Raw genomic sequence first — 18,415 nt, 5'->3', positions numbered from 1 at the left:
AAAAACACCCGAATCCAAAACACTTCTGGTTCCAAGCATTTCTTGTAAAGGATACTCAACCTGTACTAAAATCTTGTGTCTTGGGGCAAAGACCCCTTTGGCGATTGGGTGGGGCTTGGCTAGGCCCAGTGCCCTGGGAACAGGAATGATAGTGGGTTGATCATGGTAGAACCTAGGCGGTGCTGCCACCTCAGCCCACACATGTGTATTTTAACTGACACTCATGGGGCCTCTCAGACAGCCCCTTACTGACACTCCTTGTCACTCCTTGTCTTCCCAGGAACACCAAGCGGACAGCTGAAGTGTGGATGGATGAATACAAGCAATACTATTACGCTGCCCGGCCATTCGCCCTGGAGAGGCCCTTCGGGAAGTAAGTGTTCCTTCAGGTTGAGGAGGGCAGAGAGTGCAAAAGAGCCCAGCTCATAGGACCGATGTAAATGCGTGCTGATAGGCCAGTCAGTTTAGCTGCCCTGTGCTCCCGCAGGGCCCAAGGCTGTGGCTTCGTTCCTGTTCCTCAGAGCTTCTGCCCAGCTCTGGATGTGCAGGGCTTTAGGCAGCTCTTATGGAATGGCTCCTGGTAACCTGGACTGCCAGCTCTAGGGGAGCTGAGCTGTGCCTTGTGCAATGGACCAATATTTCCTGCTTTTTGCAGAGAGGAAGGAGGCAGGACATGACAGCCTTAGTCCCTCTAGGTGGGACTTCCTCCCTCCAAGTTCTACGTCGTCCAAACCTAAGTTCTCTCCTTCCTTGGAGGAACAGCATGTGTACAGATGTCCTCTACAGCAGTGCTCAAGTTTCATGGGAGGAGAGGACAGAGAAAGGAATGTTTATTAAAAGCTTGATACCAGCCTGGGCGTGATGGCTCACACCTGTAATCCCAGTGCTTTGGGAGGCCGAGGTGGGTGAATCACAAGGTCAGGAGTTCGAGACGAGCCTGGCCAATATGGTGAAACCCCGTCTCTACTAAAAATACAAAAATTAGCCAGGCGTGGTGGTGGGTACCTGTAGTCCCAGCTGTTTGGGAGGCTGAGGCAGGAGAATCGCTTGAACCTAGGAGACGGAGGTTGCAGTGAGCCGAGATCATGCCACTGCACTCCAGCCTGGGCGACAAAGTGAGACCCCATCTCAAAAAAATTAATTAATTAATTAAAAATAAATAAATAAAAGCTAGATACCATTACATAAGGCATCTCATTAATCCTCCCAACTCTGAGGAATGGGCATAATGACTTCTGGTTTACAGATGAGGAGGCTGAGGCTTCTACAGGTTAAGCTTCTTGCCCTAGATGACACCATGGCAGAGGGGGATGGTGGCTCAAACCACACCTGTCTGATTTCAAAACTTGGAATGACCTTACATTCCCCAGCCCGGGGCTGATTAGAGTAGAGAAAAATAGCACCTTCACTAATGCTATCATTTATGTTTCTTTGGGGGCAACCAACGACTTTTTGTCATGCTAACATCACCCACTCATCATACGAAGGCTGTTGAGCAGATGGGTTTTTTTGCAGCCTAAACTTCATAGGTTGAACCCATCACTGAGTGGGAGGATTAAATCAGAACCCACCAAAATGGTTTGCACCTCTGAAACCATAAATCCATGCCGCCCCTCAGGTTCTCTCACTCCAAACCTCCAAGGCATTCATTTTCAGTCCTCATCAGAACTTCCAATCTGTTGGCCATATCAACCACATCCCCCTCACTGCCTTCCCTCTCTAGCTTGGATTCTACTCTTTTAAAAACTGAACTAAAAGGTCTTGTCCTCAGACCTTCTGTGCTATTGTCCATCTAGCAACACCATCCCCACAGTTCTTCCAGGTTCAACCTTGGATGAATCTGACTTTGCACCCTGTCCTCCAGTGCACACAGGCTGCTGAACAGAACTGGGAATGCCAGCTGGTGCTACTAATAATACACCATGGTCGTCAGTCTCAGCAAGGCCTGCAGTCTGCCCACTGGCCCTGCTGCCTCTCCTAGCTAGCGTTCTCCCTCGATCTTCATTAAATCTCCACTCTTCCCAGCCCCTAGTCCACCCCCTTCTTTCACTGGCAGCAGATGACACCTTCTGTTTTACAGATGAAATAGATGACATCAACTTCCCAAAACAAACCAACCCATTAACTTCACTGCATCTGCAGCATCCTTCTCTGTCTCTTGTCTCAAAGGACAGGCTGTGCTTCCTGCTGTGGTCTCCATCCCTCCACCTGTACTCCGGATGCACCATTCATCGCTGCATTCATTCATAAATCAACATTTATCGAGTTCCCACTGCCTGGATTCATCTCCTCTTGCCTCCTGGCGCAGGGCCTCTCAAACATTAATGGGCAAGCGGATTTCCTGGGGATCTTGTTAAAATGAAAATTCTGACTCTGGAGGTCTGTATTTCTAATAAGCTGCGGGTGATGCAATGCTCCCGGCCTGAGTGCCACAATTCGGGAAGCAAGGTTCTACCAAGGAGGTTCCCAAACTAGTCTGCATATGGGAGTCCCCTGGGGAGTTTCCAACTGACTGCAGTCTGTGCCCCTCCTCCAGAGAGTTGGTTTACTTGCTGTGGGGTGTGGCCTGGGATGTAGAATTTTTCTAAAGACCCCACACCAGGTGATTCTAACATGGGGACAAGTTTGGGAACCATGCTCTTTAGGGGGCTTTGCCCTCTGGGTGCCTCCACTCTCTCCCTGATCCCTGGTCTCTCCTCTGCTGTATTATTCCCAACACCATTTAAACTTATTAAATGTCTTACATCTTAAAAAAAAATAGGAGGGGAAGGAAAGAAAACAAACTACAAAAACGCTCCTTCAGTCCAACATTGCTCGTCATCCACGCTCTGTCTTTTCCACTCCTCCAGTGCCCAGCTTCACGAAGCAGTGGTCTGCTTTCCTCTCTCCACTCCCCTCCTCGCTCCTGGCCCGCAAGCCCTGAGACTGCTCCCACCTGGCTCCCTCGTGACTTCCTTGCACCCTGTACTGTCCTCTTACACTGCCCCATCAGCATGAATCTTCTCCCTACCCCGGCCCCTCTGCTGTCCCCCGGTCCCTAGGCTTCCAGAACTCTGCAGGCATGGCGTTTCTTCTGCTGCTAGGCATTGCTTGCTTGGTCCCATTTGCAGGCTGCTTCCTCTTCCAACTCCTCGTATGGTGGTCTTGCCAGAAGGTCCTTTAGAAAGCCTCTTCTGACCACATATTCTCCCTGGCATTAAGCACTATATCTATGCTGCTGATATTTGCATCTCTATTTATTAGCTAAACCTGGCCTTTGAGCTCCAATCCCTTCTATCCAATTATCAACTGGACACCTCCACCAGGATGTCTCCCTGGCGCCTCCAACTCAACAAGTCCTAAACTGAACTCATGACATTTGCTCCTAATCTTACTCCTCATCCAATATTTCCCATCCTGGTGAAGAGTTTTCCTTGCACCTGTTGCCCAAGTCAGAAATCTAGGTGTCAACCTTGAATCGCTCTCCTTCTCTTTCCCATCCAAATGATCACCAAGTCTTGGTAACACTGTACCATCATACAGTGAGCACGCAGGCCCTTGCTAAACACCCAATATTCAGCATTTTAGAAACCTGACATCCTTCCCATCCCGATGGAGCTTAGAGTCTGGTGATGAGCTGTGGTTGGTGCTCTGTAAGAAGAAGTTCTACTGCAATCTTGAGGTGGGGAGTGGAAGGAAGTGAGCTGGACAGGAAGCAAGACCAGCTCTATGTGTCTGCCCAGGAAGAACAAGACATGGATGTAACTTAGGTGGGTGCCGAGAGGTGTGGAGGCACTCAGCTTGTCGTTCTTCATTCCCACCCCCAACTTCCCTGTTTGAAAGCATGATCAGCACCTGAGTTTCCACAGCTGCCTCCTCACTACCATCCCTGGCCCCAGCTTTGCCCATCAGACCTATTTGTGGACCAGCACTGAGATGCTCTCCAAGTACAAACCACCTCTTGCCCTGCTTAGAACCCATCAGTTTCATCCCAGTGCCCTTTAAACAAGTCCAAACTCCTTGGCAGTGCCTCACAGGACCCTTTATGGTCTGTCTTTGCTTTCAACTCACCCATTTCTGCTCTTCCAAATCACCACCCCTACATTCACATACACATCTATTTTAAGATCCTGCAGCACTCTTCCTGCCCGCAGAGCTTCTTTCATGTCTTCACATGTGCTCATCTCGCTCTCCCCACTGCCTGTAGCAGGGGCCCCTACCTCTGGTTTGTCTAGATAATGTCCCCTTTTCCTTCCAGATATCAGCATCACCATGACTACCTTGACCACCATGGACCCGACAAGCAAGGATCCCCCTCTGAGTTGTTCCCATAGATCTCTCCTGCTCATCCTATGTCACCTGGGCTGTGATGGGTTATTTCATTATCTTTGCCTATTGTTCAAAAGCTTTCCATAGTATCCCACATTGGGTACAATGCCTGACACACAGTAGGTACTCAATGAATAGCTGATGAACAAACACATGACCAGGCCCCAGAAACAGCAAAATAAAAGGGTTTTTTGAGGCTGGGGCAGCGGGGAGTGGTGTTTCGGCCGCAGAATCCAAAGAGGAATTGTGACTAAGTAGACCCAGAGCCCCAACGGTGAATTATTGACAACACACTGAATGTTCTTGCAGCTTTGTTTCGAATGAAAAGGAAAAACACCCCCGAATTCCATCTTCAAGTAAAAGCACCAGTCCTCACTGTCATTACTGCACCATTGTGAGATATTGCTAAGTGTTTCCATAGCTCTGTCTGCAGTTATAGAAATCTGTTCTTGCTTAACTTCCCCAGCACCCTCCAGAGAGATGTGAGCACAGAGCATGGCTATGAGTTGCGCTTTGTGCTCTCAGTCTGGACTGGCGTTGCTGGCACCTGCCTCTGACAGCTGTGTTTTGTCTTTGTGTGTGTCCACAACCTCGTTGCCCCCAGTGTTGAGAGCAGATTGGACCTGAGGAAGAATCTGCGCTGCCAGAGCTTCAAGTGGTACCTGGAGAATGTCTACCCTGAACTCAGGTATCCGTCCTACCTGTTGGAGCTTTGGCTGGCTGAAAGGAGAGGCCCTCAGCTGGCTTGGTCTGGAGAAGAGATAGACAGTGACCAACTAGATGAGGGCTTTTATGTATATTGGAGGTCTAAGAAGACCAGTTGGCTCCCTTCACTCCTAAAACCAGGAGGGATCTTATACTGAATCAGTAGCATGAGGGATTGCGGTTAGCCAGTAGCAGTATTTCTCGCCTGCTTATGTTTGAGCCCTGGCTTATGGACTCACTGACACTAGCTCCATTGCAGGCACTCATCCCCGTCTGTGGCTCCTGGGTCTTTCCTTGCCGCCTCATTCTTAGTGGCACCCTGCCTTTCTCCGAGCTGTGCAAATCTTTTGTAACAACCCAGCCCTGCCATTCTCAGAACACTGCCCACCCTCTCCAGCTGGTAGTCTTGCTAATCCAATGAGCAGTGGACTCTCCTCTCTCCCTGTGACTCTCCTCTAGCATCCCCAAGGAGTCCTCCATCCAGAAGGGCAATATCCGACAGAGACAGAAGTGCCTGGAATCTCAAAGGCAGAACAACCAAGAAACCCCAAACCTAAAGTTGAGCTCCTGTGCCAAGGTCAAAGGCGAAGATGCAAAGTCCCAGGTAAAGTAACTGGCTGGGCATACAGGACTGTGTGTATAGTAGAGGGAGGCGGCCAGATGACTCTGCCTCTATCACCTGCTCTTACGTGACATCAGATGCCTATTTATTCCCAGAGATCAGTAGTGGAGCATGAGAGGTGTCATCCTCCTACTCTGCCACTCTACTTACACTGCTTGCTTTCCAAGTGCATAGAGTTCCTCTGAAAGACAGCTTAACAGGCAGCATCCTGCCTACAGGAAATTGCCCATTAAGTTAGCAGGAGCTTAATGAGTTTGTTGTAGTTGGTGTCCTACCTGCTGGCAGCAACCGTGGGCAGGGTCAGGCAAGGCCAATGGCACAGCTAGTTCGCAGATGTGAAATGCAAAGGGGGAGAAGGCTGCCGCTGGGTGACACTGCCTCCTGGGACAGGAAGGAATGTCTGCTCTGTGAGTCTCCCAGCTGATTTAGCTCTGACTGGCAGGTAATCACATCAGATTTCGTAAAACCATCACTGTCCACCACCCTGTCTCTGGGCAGCATCCTTCTTCATCCCCAGCTTCACCTCTGCATCTCCTGCCTCCCCTAAGTCTGCAGGACCATTTGTGGTCCCTTCTCTGAAAGGTTTCCTGTGCTTTATTTGATTCATCGACAGAGTGCCTTCCCCTCCCTGCCATGTTTTTCCGGACAGTCTTCTCCCATATGAAGCTAGAACTGTTATTTTAAAGGTCACTGACAAATTCACAGCCTGTCTTGTAGCACTTGGCCTGTGGACTGCATTAAAGCACAGTGGTGCACACCTATAATCCCAGCACTTTGGGAGGTCAAGGCAGGTGGATCACCTAAAGTCAGGAGTTCACGACCAGCCTGGCCAACATGGGGAAACCCCATTTCTACTAAAAATACAAAAAATTAGCCGGGCAGGGTGGCACGCGCCTGTAATCCCACCTACTTGGGGGGCTGAGGCAGTAGAATTGCTTGAACCCTGGAGGCGGAGGTTGCAGTGAGCTGAGATCACACCATTGCACTCCAGCCCAGGCAACAATAGTGAAACTCCTCAAAAAAAAAAAAAAAAAAACACACATTTGTCTATGACTTCTCACCTGGCTTTGTGGCTCACTGCGATCCCCCTTCTCCTACATTCCTGTTCCTTTCATTTGTTTTCCTTGCTAACTCCTCACCCCCACTCTCATACCCTTCTGGCGGGTATTCACCAAGATTCTCAGCTCACTGTTCTTTTCTCTACAAACCATTTCTTGGAGACTTTTTTCATGCTTCCAGCTTTGACAGTTTCCTGTTTGTTGATTCACAAATTCCATATCTTTATCTATCCATGATAGATATCCATTATCTATCATTTATTTATTCAACAGATACTTGCCTGTTAACTATGAAGATGCAGAGATGAAAGACTAGGTTGCAGGCCTGAAGGAGCCCTCAAAGGGCCTAAAGTAAAAATAAGCTAGAAAGTAGCCATTATGATGTAATCTCTGTCCTGGATGGAGTTTTGTCCAGGGTACCATACAAGTTGCAAGAGATGGCATCCAAGTTAGGTGTGAGGCTCAGCGAAGGTTTCCAACCGGACTTGGAAATGAGTTGTATTCTCAGAGATGAGTAGAAATAGGCCAGGTTGGGAAGGGAAGAAAGGGTGGCCCAGGAAAGACCTGGAGCTGAGCAAGGACGCTGGTGAGGATGCTGCCTTTACAGGGCTGTGGGAGAGCAGCATTGGAGAGTGGGATGTGAGGGGAGGGAGCAGCAGACGGTGTGGCTGGAGAGGAAGCAGGAGCCAAATCCTGGTCTCTCTTCTCATGCTGAAGAGGTTACGTTTTGTTCTGGGGAACAGGATGCTATGAGATCTCAGGAGAGGGTTGGGAATTGCAGATCTGCAGGTATAGATCACCCATCTCTCTCAACACTGGCTGATTGAGTGAGTCCATGGCCACACTGAACTCACTTGTGACTCAAGTCAACAGATGGCCATGAGCACCTGTCAGGCACCCTGGCTGCCTCCTTCGTCCCACTAGCTCTCTCCACGTGACCCCCTTCTCCCAGGACCCCCAGTTCCAGCCTGGTCCAGCTCCTGCAACTCTTCTTTCTCCTGCACCCTTCATTGTCTCGTTTCTCAGAAGGGCTGCTCTTAGATCCCGTGTTCACTTCTTTATGCTGGATCAGCATTCCTCAATCTCAGCACTCTTGACATTTGAGCTGGACATTTCTCTGTTGTAGGGGCTGCCCTGTGTGTTGTGGGTGGTCTAGCAGCATCCCTAGCCTCTGCCCACTCTTGCCAGCAGCACCTCCCCCCAACACAAGTCAACACAAGTCATGGGCATCAAAAGTGTCTCAGACATGACCCAATGCCCCCTGAGGGAAAAACCACCCCAGTTGGGAGCCACTGGGTTAGAGTATGGCAACAGCCTCCACTTGCTTCTGCTGCCCTGGCTGCAGCCCTGCCCCCACCCTGATGTTGCATGTGGTCACTAATCCGTTGTTTTCAGTCTCAGCACAGACATCGATGGCTCCTATTGTCTGCCACAAAAGCCAGACTCTTGGCCTTGGTACTTGAGGCATCTCAACCCAGCTCCAACTTGCAGTGGCTTTTCCAGGAGCCATATCTCTGCTCCAGTAGGGCAGGAGAGGGAGCTGCTTGAGTCAGACAGGAAAAGGGGAAGGAAACTGAGGTGTTGATTTTGCTTTAGGCATGACTGCTTGGCTGAGAGTGACATAATTTGCCCAAGTGGCATTTTGCAAAACGTTGTGAATAGGTGACACACATCCCTCTCTTCTGAATCTGTGTGTGGGCAGCGCTGGTAGGCAGCAGCCAGAGTGTTGTCTTCCTCCTTTCCCTGGGGCAGGAGTGTGCTTGGTCTGTTTCCAGCAGAATAGGGGGCTTTTCTGGTACGTGACGCCTTTGGCTGCATAAGGAAGTGGGAGGAGAGGAGCCAGGTCTCTATGGGCCTCAGAGAGGGGCCCTGCAATGCCCTGGCCCCAAGGAGAGTTGTCAGGCCATTATTTGACCAGAGGGTAATAGTGCCCATCCCAGATGACCCTCCTGTCATGTGAAAAAGGGGAGGGACAACAGTCATCTTCGGGCAACTCACACTCATCCTGGGCATGGCCTACACGTGAGCAAAGCGTCTTCTCTGGAAGATGGTATTGAGCTGCCCCTCCTCTCTGCCTTGGAGAGAACAACTGGGTTGGTGTCACCACAGTGTGAATGTGGGGTGCTAGGGGAATACTCCACGACAGGACGATGTTCAGTCCATTTCACAGAATGTACTGTGGTCCAGGGACCACTCCTGCTGAGATGCAAGGTGGACTGATGCTGGGTGAGACACAGCCCCTGCCCTCCAGGGCTCACAGCATGACTCAGATACATTTCCAAGTAATCTGGAGGTGTTAAACCCACATGGGACTGATAGAAATCCACATGACCAGGCCAGCTAAGATAATCTCCCTGAGTATGTGTGCGTGTGTGTGTGTGTGTGTGTGGTATACACTGACTTATATGGCCTTTCTCTTCTTTTCAGTGTCCACTCCTGCTTCCCATATAAACTACTATTCCTGTCTTCCTGCTTCCCAACCCTTTCTGCTAACACTGGGCTTTGTTGCATTCTCTCCTCTTACAGCTGCTTTGCCCCCATCACCTCTTCCCACCTCTGTCCTCCTACTTGTCCTGCCTGCTGGCCTGTCCAGAGTCACATCCTCCCCTCAAACCCCCAAACATGGTTTGTTCAGTCTTCTCTGCTCCCACTTCTTTTGTCTCTGAGAGGCCATATCAGGGAAGTGACATAAAAGCCTATTAAGTAGATGTTGCTATTATCCCATCGTACAGATAGGGGCCGAGGTCAAAATGACAAAACCAAGGCTTGGAGAGGTTGCCCAAAGTCATATCCTACGAATAAGGGTGAAGATGAATTTGGAGAATCTGGCCACATGTCATAGCTGTGCTCTTGCTGATGCTGGAGAGTCAGGGCTGGCTCTGAGCTCTTTTAGACAGGTTTAATCAGGGCAGAAGACACCTGCCCCTGAAATTCCTCTTCCAGGCTGTAAACATTAAAACCATAAATCAGCTCCACCTTGACAGGGGAGAGTGGCGAGAGATTCTTCTTCTTGGCCAGTTTCCAATGACAACCTTTATGAAAAGATGAACGAAGGTTGTACCCCCATGTCAGGGTCTAGGGTGGAGGACCATGCCAGAGAGTAGTCCCCTCCCTGATGTTGTGGGCACTGGGAAGAGCATGAATGGAGGCTCCTACTCCTGATTCCACACCAGAATGTGGGACACACATCGTGCTGGCTTCCTGTCTTGCCTGCCCCCATTTCTTCACACCCTGGCTACAGATCCAAGCTGGGTCACTCCCCACTAAATGGTCCCCCTGGGGCCTAGGGGTGTGTACAAGGGATATAGTCTACCCTCAGAGGACAAGGTCAAAGGTGAAGAAGTAACTGGCTGGGGATGCAGGACCAGGTATGAACCCAGGGATGAAATCTACATAGGTTTTTTAATAAGACTTGGTCGTTTTGGCCTGGAGACTCTAGGGTCCTCAATTGTGGAATAAAATCACCAGAGAATGGGAACCAAGGGCTGAGTTCAGCTTTAGCTGCCCACACTCTCTGCAGGCCGGTGAGCCCCAGGCTCTGGGGCATCCTTATTGTTGAAAGGAGACTGTTTTGTCCTCTGGTTCTGACACTGGCTCCCGATGCTGCTCCACCCCCAGCCCTATCCATTCCTCACCCTGCCTTCCCTCCCTCTCTTGGCTGGCTTGTCAACCTTGGGAGCAAAATGTTTAATCTGAGTGTGTATTGAAGATGTCGGAAAACTGATACCTTAGGTGAAATGCGAGAGAAATACATCATCCGTTTGTAAACATGTGAAGCCCGAGAAGTCTCCAGGTTAACAAGTTTCCTCTTAACTTTATTGGACTCCAGAAAAATATTTGTGAAAGGTAGAAAGAATATAGGTGCACAAATCTAGTTTCCATGCCCAGTTAAAAAAAGGGGAAAAACAAAATATATTTTTAGGTCGTCATTTTACCTGTCTCCCAGTGTGTGGGCTACTGGTTGTGGAGCGTGCAAGGTGGGTACCCTGGGTGAGCAGGTGAAGATAAAGTCTCCCCCTAACCTGGACTGGCACTGGTGCCTCGAGGTGTGTGAGCCTGAGTCTGCTGGCGGGACAGGCTGCCCGCATACCACCCTTCCTGCCTGATGCCACCCTCCCTGCCCAATGCCACCCCCCTGCCCGATGCCACCCTCCCTGCCCGATGCCACCCTCCCTGCCCACATACCACCCTCCCTACCCGATGCCACCTTCCCTGCCTGATACCATCCTCCCTGCCCGATGCCACTCTCCCTACCCGATGCCACCCTCCCTGCCCGGTGCCACCCTCCCTGCCCACATACCACCCTCCCTGCCAGATGCCACCGCCCCTGCCTGATGCCACCCTCCCTGCCCAATGCCACCCTTCCTTCCAGAGATGTCCTCCAAGCACAGGTTTTAAGACTGTCTGGCCCAGTCGATCCCCTACTCATTCACTGGTGACTCCCTTCCTCCTCAGTCCCCAGCTGGCCTATCCCAGTAGAGGGGGCAGGGCTACCCACACCAACCCCCAGGACGGTCTCTGGGTTGCCCTTCTATGGCTACAGCTTTCGGATAGGAGGGACAGTTCCTGGACCAAACCGAGGGTTGGGCTGCTTATTCTTATGGCCCAATAATGAGATGCAGATGAACTGGGAAAGAAGAGAGATTATTTCTGTAACCGGGTACAGAGAGAAGACCTGGAAATTATCGCCAGACCAACTCAAAATTACAAAGTTTTTCAGAGCTTATATACCTTCTAAGCTATTTGTCTTAGTGTGAGTTTATATTCATCTAAAGACATAAGTGATTAACTTCTTTTAATCTATAACTAAGGCCTGAGTCCTGAAGACCTTCTTCTGGAGCCTCAGTAAATGTACTTAATCAAGATGAGTCCAGATGCCAGGGGTGATTACTCTTGTCTCCTGCTAAATCATGGAGGTTTGGGGAGTTCCTTCAGACCCCAATAAAACTTGTTTGTGGAGGTCTGGGGAGTTTCTTCAGACCCCCAATAAAATTTGTTTAATCCTAAACGGGTCCTGTGAAGAATTCCTTCGTCATCTTGTCATGCTTCAGGCCCAGGAAAAGCCTTGACAAACTCTTAGTGGGCTTTTGTGACATTCCAGCCTGTGTAAGGGCACTGGCCCTTTCAGCCTTTAACATTTAACCTCCCCACTCAGGGCTGAAACAGTGGTCGTGGAGGCCTGCCTGTTCAGCTGTTAGGGAGACCTGGCCTGCCACATGACCTCCATCATGGGCTAGGCTTTTGCCAGGCCTCCAAACGAAGCCACCGGCAGAGGGCCCAGCACTCAGCGATCCAGGCCAGACCTGCTGAGCAACCTCTGCTGCCTTCCTGGAGTCTGTTTCTGACTGCAGGATTCTTTTAATAAACCCATTCATCACGGCCCTTCTGGGAAGTCTGACAGGCTGCAGAATGGAAATCTGAGAATGCTCTCCTTGCTTCCCGCCTGCGTGCTCCTGTCTGCTGCTTCTCCTCCCTCCTCTCCTCTTTCAGATGTGGCCAGACATCAGCCTTCCTCTGGGACATGATGAGGCTAAATTATTGAAATGCCAGGAAATACCAGCTAATGGAAAGTCCACTTAGCATGAGGGCTTCATTATCTGTGCATGTTCACACATTCTCCTTGGCGGTCTTTGAGATGTTTTCATCAGATGCATTTGAGATGCGTCTTTGAGATGCATTTCTTCCTGAAAGGTATCTGTGGACAACAAGGGTCGAGGATGTCAAAAGAACTGCCCACCCACCCACCCATCCAGCACTTCCAGTTTTGAGACCCCTAGGATATTAAAAAAGAAGAACTGCAAAGTGGGCTCTCACAAGAGGCTTTTATATTTAATCAGTTAATCCTTTTAACACAAAAAACACAATGTCATTGTATGATGGTGACAGTAAGATAACGGCAGGATTTATTTTTGAAATACTAATCTGTGGTTCCCTACAGACTCTATAGTCAGGTAATGGGTCAGAAGGAATGAATTTCGTCTTCCCCTGTCAGTGACTGTTTCTTTAGCCACATTTCAGAGAATGGTGAGAAGTCTAAATCTGAGGTCAGTTGTACTGACCTCAGGGCATATGGCTTCCTGGTAGTCCAGCCACCAGAATATTCTAGGCCCACACCCAGGTGCCCACCTTCTAGATCACATTCTGGATGTTTAGGACTTCAGAATCCCCCACTCAAATGGCCCCAGCCTAATTCAAAGCCCTGCGTGGGTCTCATCCCTGGGTTTGTCCTCTGAGGGTGGACTGTGTCTCAGTACACATCCCCAGGTCCAAGGGAGACCATTTAGAAGGGAATGACTCAGCTTGGATATGCAGCCAAGGTGCGGGAAGATAAGGGGGGCTACTCAGGCTAGAAGTCAGCACTGTGTGTATCCTATGGTCTGGTGTAGAATCAGGAGTGTGGGCCTCCATTCATACTCACGGCCCAATTACTCTATTAGAGAGGGCACTATTCTCTGGCCTGCCCCACCCCAGACCTTGGCAAGGGAGTACAACCTTCGTTCATCTTTTCATAAAGGTTGTCATTGGAAACTAGCCAAGAAGAAGAACCTCTTGCCACTCTCCCCTGTCAAGGTGGAGCTGATCTTTGGTTTTAACGTTTACAACCTGGAAGAAGAATCTCAGGGGCAAGTGTCTTCTCCCCAGTTAAAGTTGTCTCAAAGAGCTCAGAGCCAGCTCTGACTCTCCAGCATCAGCAAGAGCAAAGCTGCTGGAGAAAGTTGCTGTGGGGGCCACTTGCTGGTGTATGACTTTGGATAGCCTCTCCGAACCTTGGTTTCATCATCTATAAAATGAGGATAATAGTAATACCTACTTAATAGGATTCTTATGAAAATTAATCAATCTGTGTAAAGTTGTCAGGATAATACTGGGCACATCACAAGCACTCAATAAATGTCAGCTCTGATTAGCAGCAGCAGCAGCAGCCTGGTCATTGCACCACCTCTGTGTGGACAGACTTCTTTCCCCTTTCAGCTTATCTTGGAGAAAGGCAAATGGGATGTATAGAATGTGATGTTCACAAGGCCAGAGAAGAACTTCTTGATATGTCCCAAGGAATGTATCTCATGACTTTATTATAGAAAATTTCAAGTATCTATAGATACAGAAGTTGAATAGTATAAGAACGCCCTTCTCTCTCCTCTCCACAGGCCAAGGAATATTCTAGGCCAACACCTAGGGGCCCACCTTCTAGACATGGACGCCCGTTGCCCTGCTGTAAGAACAAGACTCATGGACAGTCTTGTTTCATCTATATTTGCATCCCTCCCCAGCGAGTGCTTTCTGATCTAAGTCTTCTCCCAACACTAGCAGTTTGAAAAGAGATAAAAGAATCCTTACGCAGGAGCCATTCTCCCACTAGGCTGGTGAGTCGCCGATCAAGAGAGCCAGGCATCATCGTCCAGCAAGTCAGGTTGACTCAAGGTGGACGTATTCAGGACAGCAGAAGGTCCTGAGCCTATGGGAGTGGTTCCTCTGAACCACCCAGGTCCCAGAAAGCAATTAAAGTCTTTCAGCAGCCTGTGGAGGTCAGGAGAGGACCAGGAACCAGGAGGGAAGGTGCAGAACAAAAGGCAGATGACCACCATGTCTGCCTGGGAGATACCTTGTCCTAGAGTAGGGGGCTGGCCTGCTAAGTGGACTTTTTTCATTCTTGGGCCAAGGGGAAGTAGCCAATGAGTAACCTGGTCCAGAGGTTCAGGGTCAACGTGTTTCAGGGACGTAGTGGAAATAGATACAGCCCTCAAAGGATCCTCTGCGGTTTCCCCAGGGGACCCAATTCAAGCATCATCATCTTTGCCCCCAGATGGAGGCAAGGGGTAAATGTTATCCTTATTTTACAACCTGGGAAAAAAACTGCTTCCACCAGCACTTTCTGCCCCACTGACTTAAGAACTGGGAAGTGCTTGTGGCTTCATAAGCCACAGTTACTCTGTGATCTCTGGCACTTTGGAGGAAAAATGTTATAATGAACGACACAGCATGCCCTTCTTCCTGATGCCAGCGGAACTCTGCTTGTCCATCCGATTTCTCAGTTTTTCTCCCTGCAAGAGCTCAGGGTCCAAAAGATCTATTATTCTGGCACATGTACTCTCCTGAAATAATTTTAATCCTTATAACATTCTTCATTCCCTCAACCCTTCTTCATTCATTCCCTTGGAACACTTGTTCCATTTGTCCTTCCATCTGCCTCTTGTCATAACTCTCATGTGCTCTAGACACTGACTCAGACTCCCTTTCAAAGAACAGGGGACAGCCTAAAGATATCGGGTATGGAGGGGTTGGGAGTTGACCTGCTAGGTGGCTGCTTGAAATGCCAAGTGCTGGGAACATACCCCCTCAAGACGTTTTCTCCAGACAGAAACTGTGGAGCACACAGCTCAACTGGGGTTGTTGTTCAGGCTCCTGCCCAAAGGCCAGAATTGTTCAGGACTCCCAGAGGCAGCCTGAATGGCCCAGGCCCAGGCCCTTTCGTGGGGTATGGGATGGAGATTTCCATGGAGATATGACCTCTGAGTCTGTGGCACTTGAGTAGCATTTTCCAATGTAACCGTGGTGATCATTGCCTACTGGGACCCTTGGTGCTTCTTATCAACCTGTGCTAATCACACCCATAGGTGTGGTTGTATCCTTTGAGTGGTGGCTTCCTAGATCCTGAACAAACCTTCCTGGTCTCTTTCTCCCCAGGTGTGGGCCTTCACATACACCCAGCAGATCCTCCAGGAGGAGCTGTGCCTGTCAGTCATCACCTTGTTCCCTGGTGCCCCAGTGGTTCTTGTCCTTTGCAAGAATGGAGATGACAGACAGGTAAGTGCTCAGCAGGTCCCTGGGATGTGGCCATCTCCGTAATGTGACTGCCTGTTTAGGGCTTAGTCTCATGAGCAAGAAAAGAGAGAAATTGTTAGAAGAGGAAGAGTTGATAAGAGAGGTCAGGAGAGGGAGGGAAAGTGCTGCCTGGGACCCGTCTGTGTTGCTAGCAGCAATGGCAACATCCACCTCACTGGTCAGCCTGCCCCATGAAAGCCTATTGATTTCCACTGACCACACCATGCCCATTCATCTTCTACTTTCCTGTCATTGCTCTGTTCCCCACCTGGGATCCCAAACAAGGATCTCAGGGTCACAAGGATGAGCAAGACTTGACCCTTGCCTTCAGGGCCCTGGGCTCTAACAGTATGTCCCCCAAACTTCCTAGCATTCTGGGCACATCAAATGCCCAGTTCCTCTAGCAGCAAAGTGATGTCTCCATTCAGTTTCTTGCCAACTGGGTATTGGTGTTAGAAAGAACGAGATTAAAATGCCTGTTTTATGGTTTACTGGCTGTGTGACCCATGGCAGGTTACTGGACCTCTCTGGGTGTCCATTCCTCCTCTCTGAAATGGGGTTGAGGAGGTCCACTACACAGGACAGCTGTGACTGTCTCTTGGCAGTAATGTGCTTAGTGCCTGCTCCGGGGTGCTTCCCCTGATGTGTCCAGTCCCTCCTTTGTCGTGCGAGGTCAAGTGTGAGAACCTGCTGCATGAGACCCACCTCTCTGCTCTGGCCCCTCGTGTGCTGACACATTTTGAAGAAGCCCCCAGCCCCTCCTGCCATCACACTCGCTGCTCCCACCACCCCAGCTCTTCCCCACTTCCCTGCCGTCATGCAGATGCTGAATGTAGACCGTTTCTTAAGTTGCTCCTGTGACTAACTCACTTCACATTTTCTGGGCTACTGCTTGGAAAGTTGCTGCCTCCTAATGAGTTTTCCTAGTAAACATATTGATTTTGCTTTTAACTTTTTTAATCCAATTTTTAAAAAGAAACCAACAATAGTACCTGGCAGAGCAATTAGTTACAGTTTTAGTGCTTATGAAACCATGAAATCAAGTCTCTGAGTGACCCTAGACATGAGGCACCTACCTTTCTGACAATGCCAGAACTCATTCATTCACTCTCCTGTCTGTCTTACCAGCAATGGACCAGAACTGGTTCCCACATCGAGCACATAGCATCCCACCTCTGCCTCGATACAGATATGTTCGGTGACGGCACCGAGAACGGCAAGGAAATTGTCGTCAACCCATGTGAGTCTTCACTCATGAGCCAGCACTGGGACATGGTGAGCTCTTGAGGACCCGTGCCAGAAGCAGCGAGGGCCACGGGGTGGTGCTTCCCTGGACCAGAACAGACTGGAAACTGGGCAGCAAGCAGCCCGCAACCACCTTGGACATCCTGGACTGGGAGGTGGAGGCAGAGCCCCCCCCAGGATAGGAGTCACTGTCTCAGGGAGGACAGAGGAAAATATCACAAGCCAATGGGACTCAGAGACAAATCCCACATGTTTTCAAGGCCGTTAAGTTCCAGTCCTGGCCAGTCTTTTCCTGACTGGTATCTGGAGACAGAAACCTAATGGGAAGTGTTTGTTGTTCCTTTTCTTACAAAGGAAGCACTCTCTGGAGGCCAGAGAGAAAAGCCTTCTTTGTCACTAGGCCGGGACTACATTGAGAGATGAAGAATGGAGGTTGTTTTCAAAACAAATAAAGAAAACCTTAGAAGTTGTCTCTGGACATCTCTTGCTCTTTCCTTCTTATGTTGGCTCAGGGCTAAGCTGAGCTCTTCACGGAATAGGGGTATGGGGTGGGGAGCACCTGTGGCAGAGTGGACAAAGATAGGGAGACAGGAGACCTGTGCCCTTATCCTGGGCTGCCACCAACTAGCTGTGGGATCTTAAAATGACATGTGACTTCTTTGGCCCACCATTTCCTGTTATGTCAAAGTGAGAGAGTGGGACCAGATCAGGGGTTTCTATTGATGATGCACACCTGCCCACCTGCCTCATTCTGGGGAATTGTCTAACTTGGAGGCTCTAGGCTCCCCTGTGGAGATCCTGGTTCAGTAGGTGTGGGGTAGGGTCCAGACATCTCAGCTGATTCTGACACCACTCCTTGGTTAAAAACACTACCCTACCTAGATGGTCTCTCTGGCTGCTAGGGCTTTATGGCCTATGGCCTTTGGCATAGAAGTTTCTTACTCTAATAAATCCCCAGCTTACTGGTGTGCCCTGGGAATGGGTTATGGTTGTTGTCCATTATTATTAACTAGGGTTTAAGAGAAGAACCAATCCATATGAAGTTCCCAAAATATGCCCATACCTTCTCTGCCCAGGTGAGTTTCCTACATGCTGTTTGGTAACTGACTTTGTTTTTCACTGCTGCATAACAAATGACCCCGAAATTTAGCAGCCTAAAGCAATACACATCTATTCTCATATGGCTTTTGTGGGTCAAGGATACAGGCATATCTTAGTGAGATCCTCTGCTTCAGGGTGTCTTACAGGGCTGCCATTAAAGTGTTGGCCAGGGCCACAGTCATCTCAAGGTTCAACTGGATGGAGCAGGATCTGTTCCAAGCTCACTCAACAGTTGTTGGCAGGATTTGGTTCCTCACAGGCTGTCGGCCAGAGGCTGCCCTCAGTCCTCTGCCATGTGGGCCTCTCCAGCATCACCGCTTGCTTCACCCAGGTAAGCAAGCCAGGATGGCAAGCGTGCCACCAAGATAGTCTTTTATAAACTTATCTCAGTTATAAGTTACTTGCCCTCGCTTTTGGCATATTTTATTTTAGAGAAGCAAGGTATCAGGTATAGCCTGCACTCAAAAGAAAGAATTAATGTCAGGAGGCAGTGATTGCTGGGAGCCATTTTAGAATCTGCCAACCACAGGAACTATTATATTCTAAGCAGGTA

General features: G+C 49.6%; 1 protein-coding gene across 5 annotated transcripts in view; it reads left to right on the top strand.

Annotated features, from left to right (window-relative positions):
- Window positions 1-17,239, top strand: part of GALNT14 (polypeptide N-acetylgalactosaminyltransferase 14) — a 235,575-nt gene extending 218,336 nt beyond the window's left edge. For 2 of the 5 annotated variants that reach the window (XM_017854208.1, XM_017854207.1), the window contains 5 exons: window positions 281-373; window positions 4,913-4,996; window positions 5,473-5,617; window positions 15,379-15,498; window positions 16,645-17,239. In XM_017854208.1, coding sequence (XP_017709697.1) covers window positions 281-373; window positions 4,913-4,996; window positions 5,473-5,617; window positions 15,379-15,498; window positions 16,645-16,803 — 601 coding nt within the window. In that variant the 3' untranslated portion in view covers window positions 16,804-17,239. The other 3 variants (XR_001881883.1, XR_001881884.1, XM_017854209.1) reach the window with 3 other exon arrangements.
- Window positions 17,240-18,415: the final 1,176 nt, after the last annotated feature.

Source organism: Rhinopithecus bieti, unplaced genomic scaffold (genome assembly GCF_001698545.2).
Source record: "Rhinopithecus bieti isolate Rb0 unplaced genomic scaffold, ASM169854v2 scaffold_37555, whole genome shotgun sequence".
NCBI lineage: Eukaryota > Metazoa > Chordata > Mammalia > Primates > Cercopithecidae > Rhinopithecus > Rhinopithecus bieti.
This window is presented reverse-complemented; position numbering and strand designations above follow the sequence as displayed.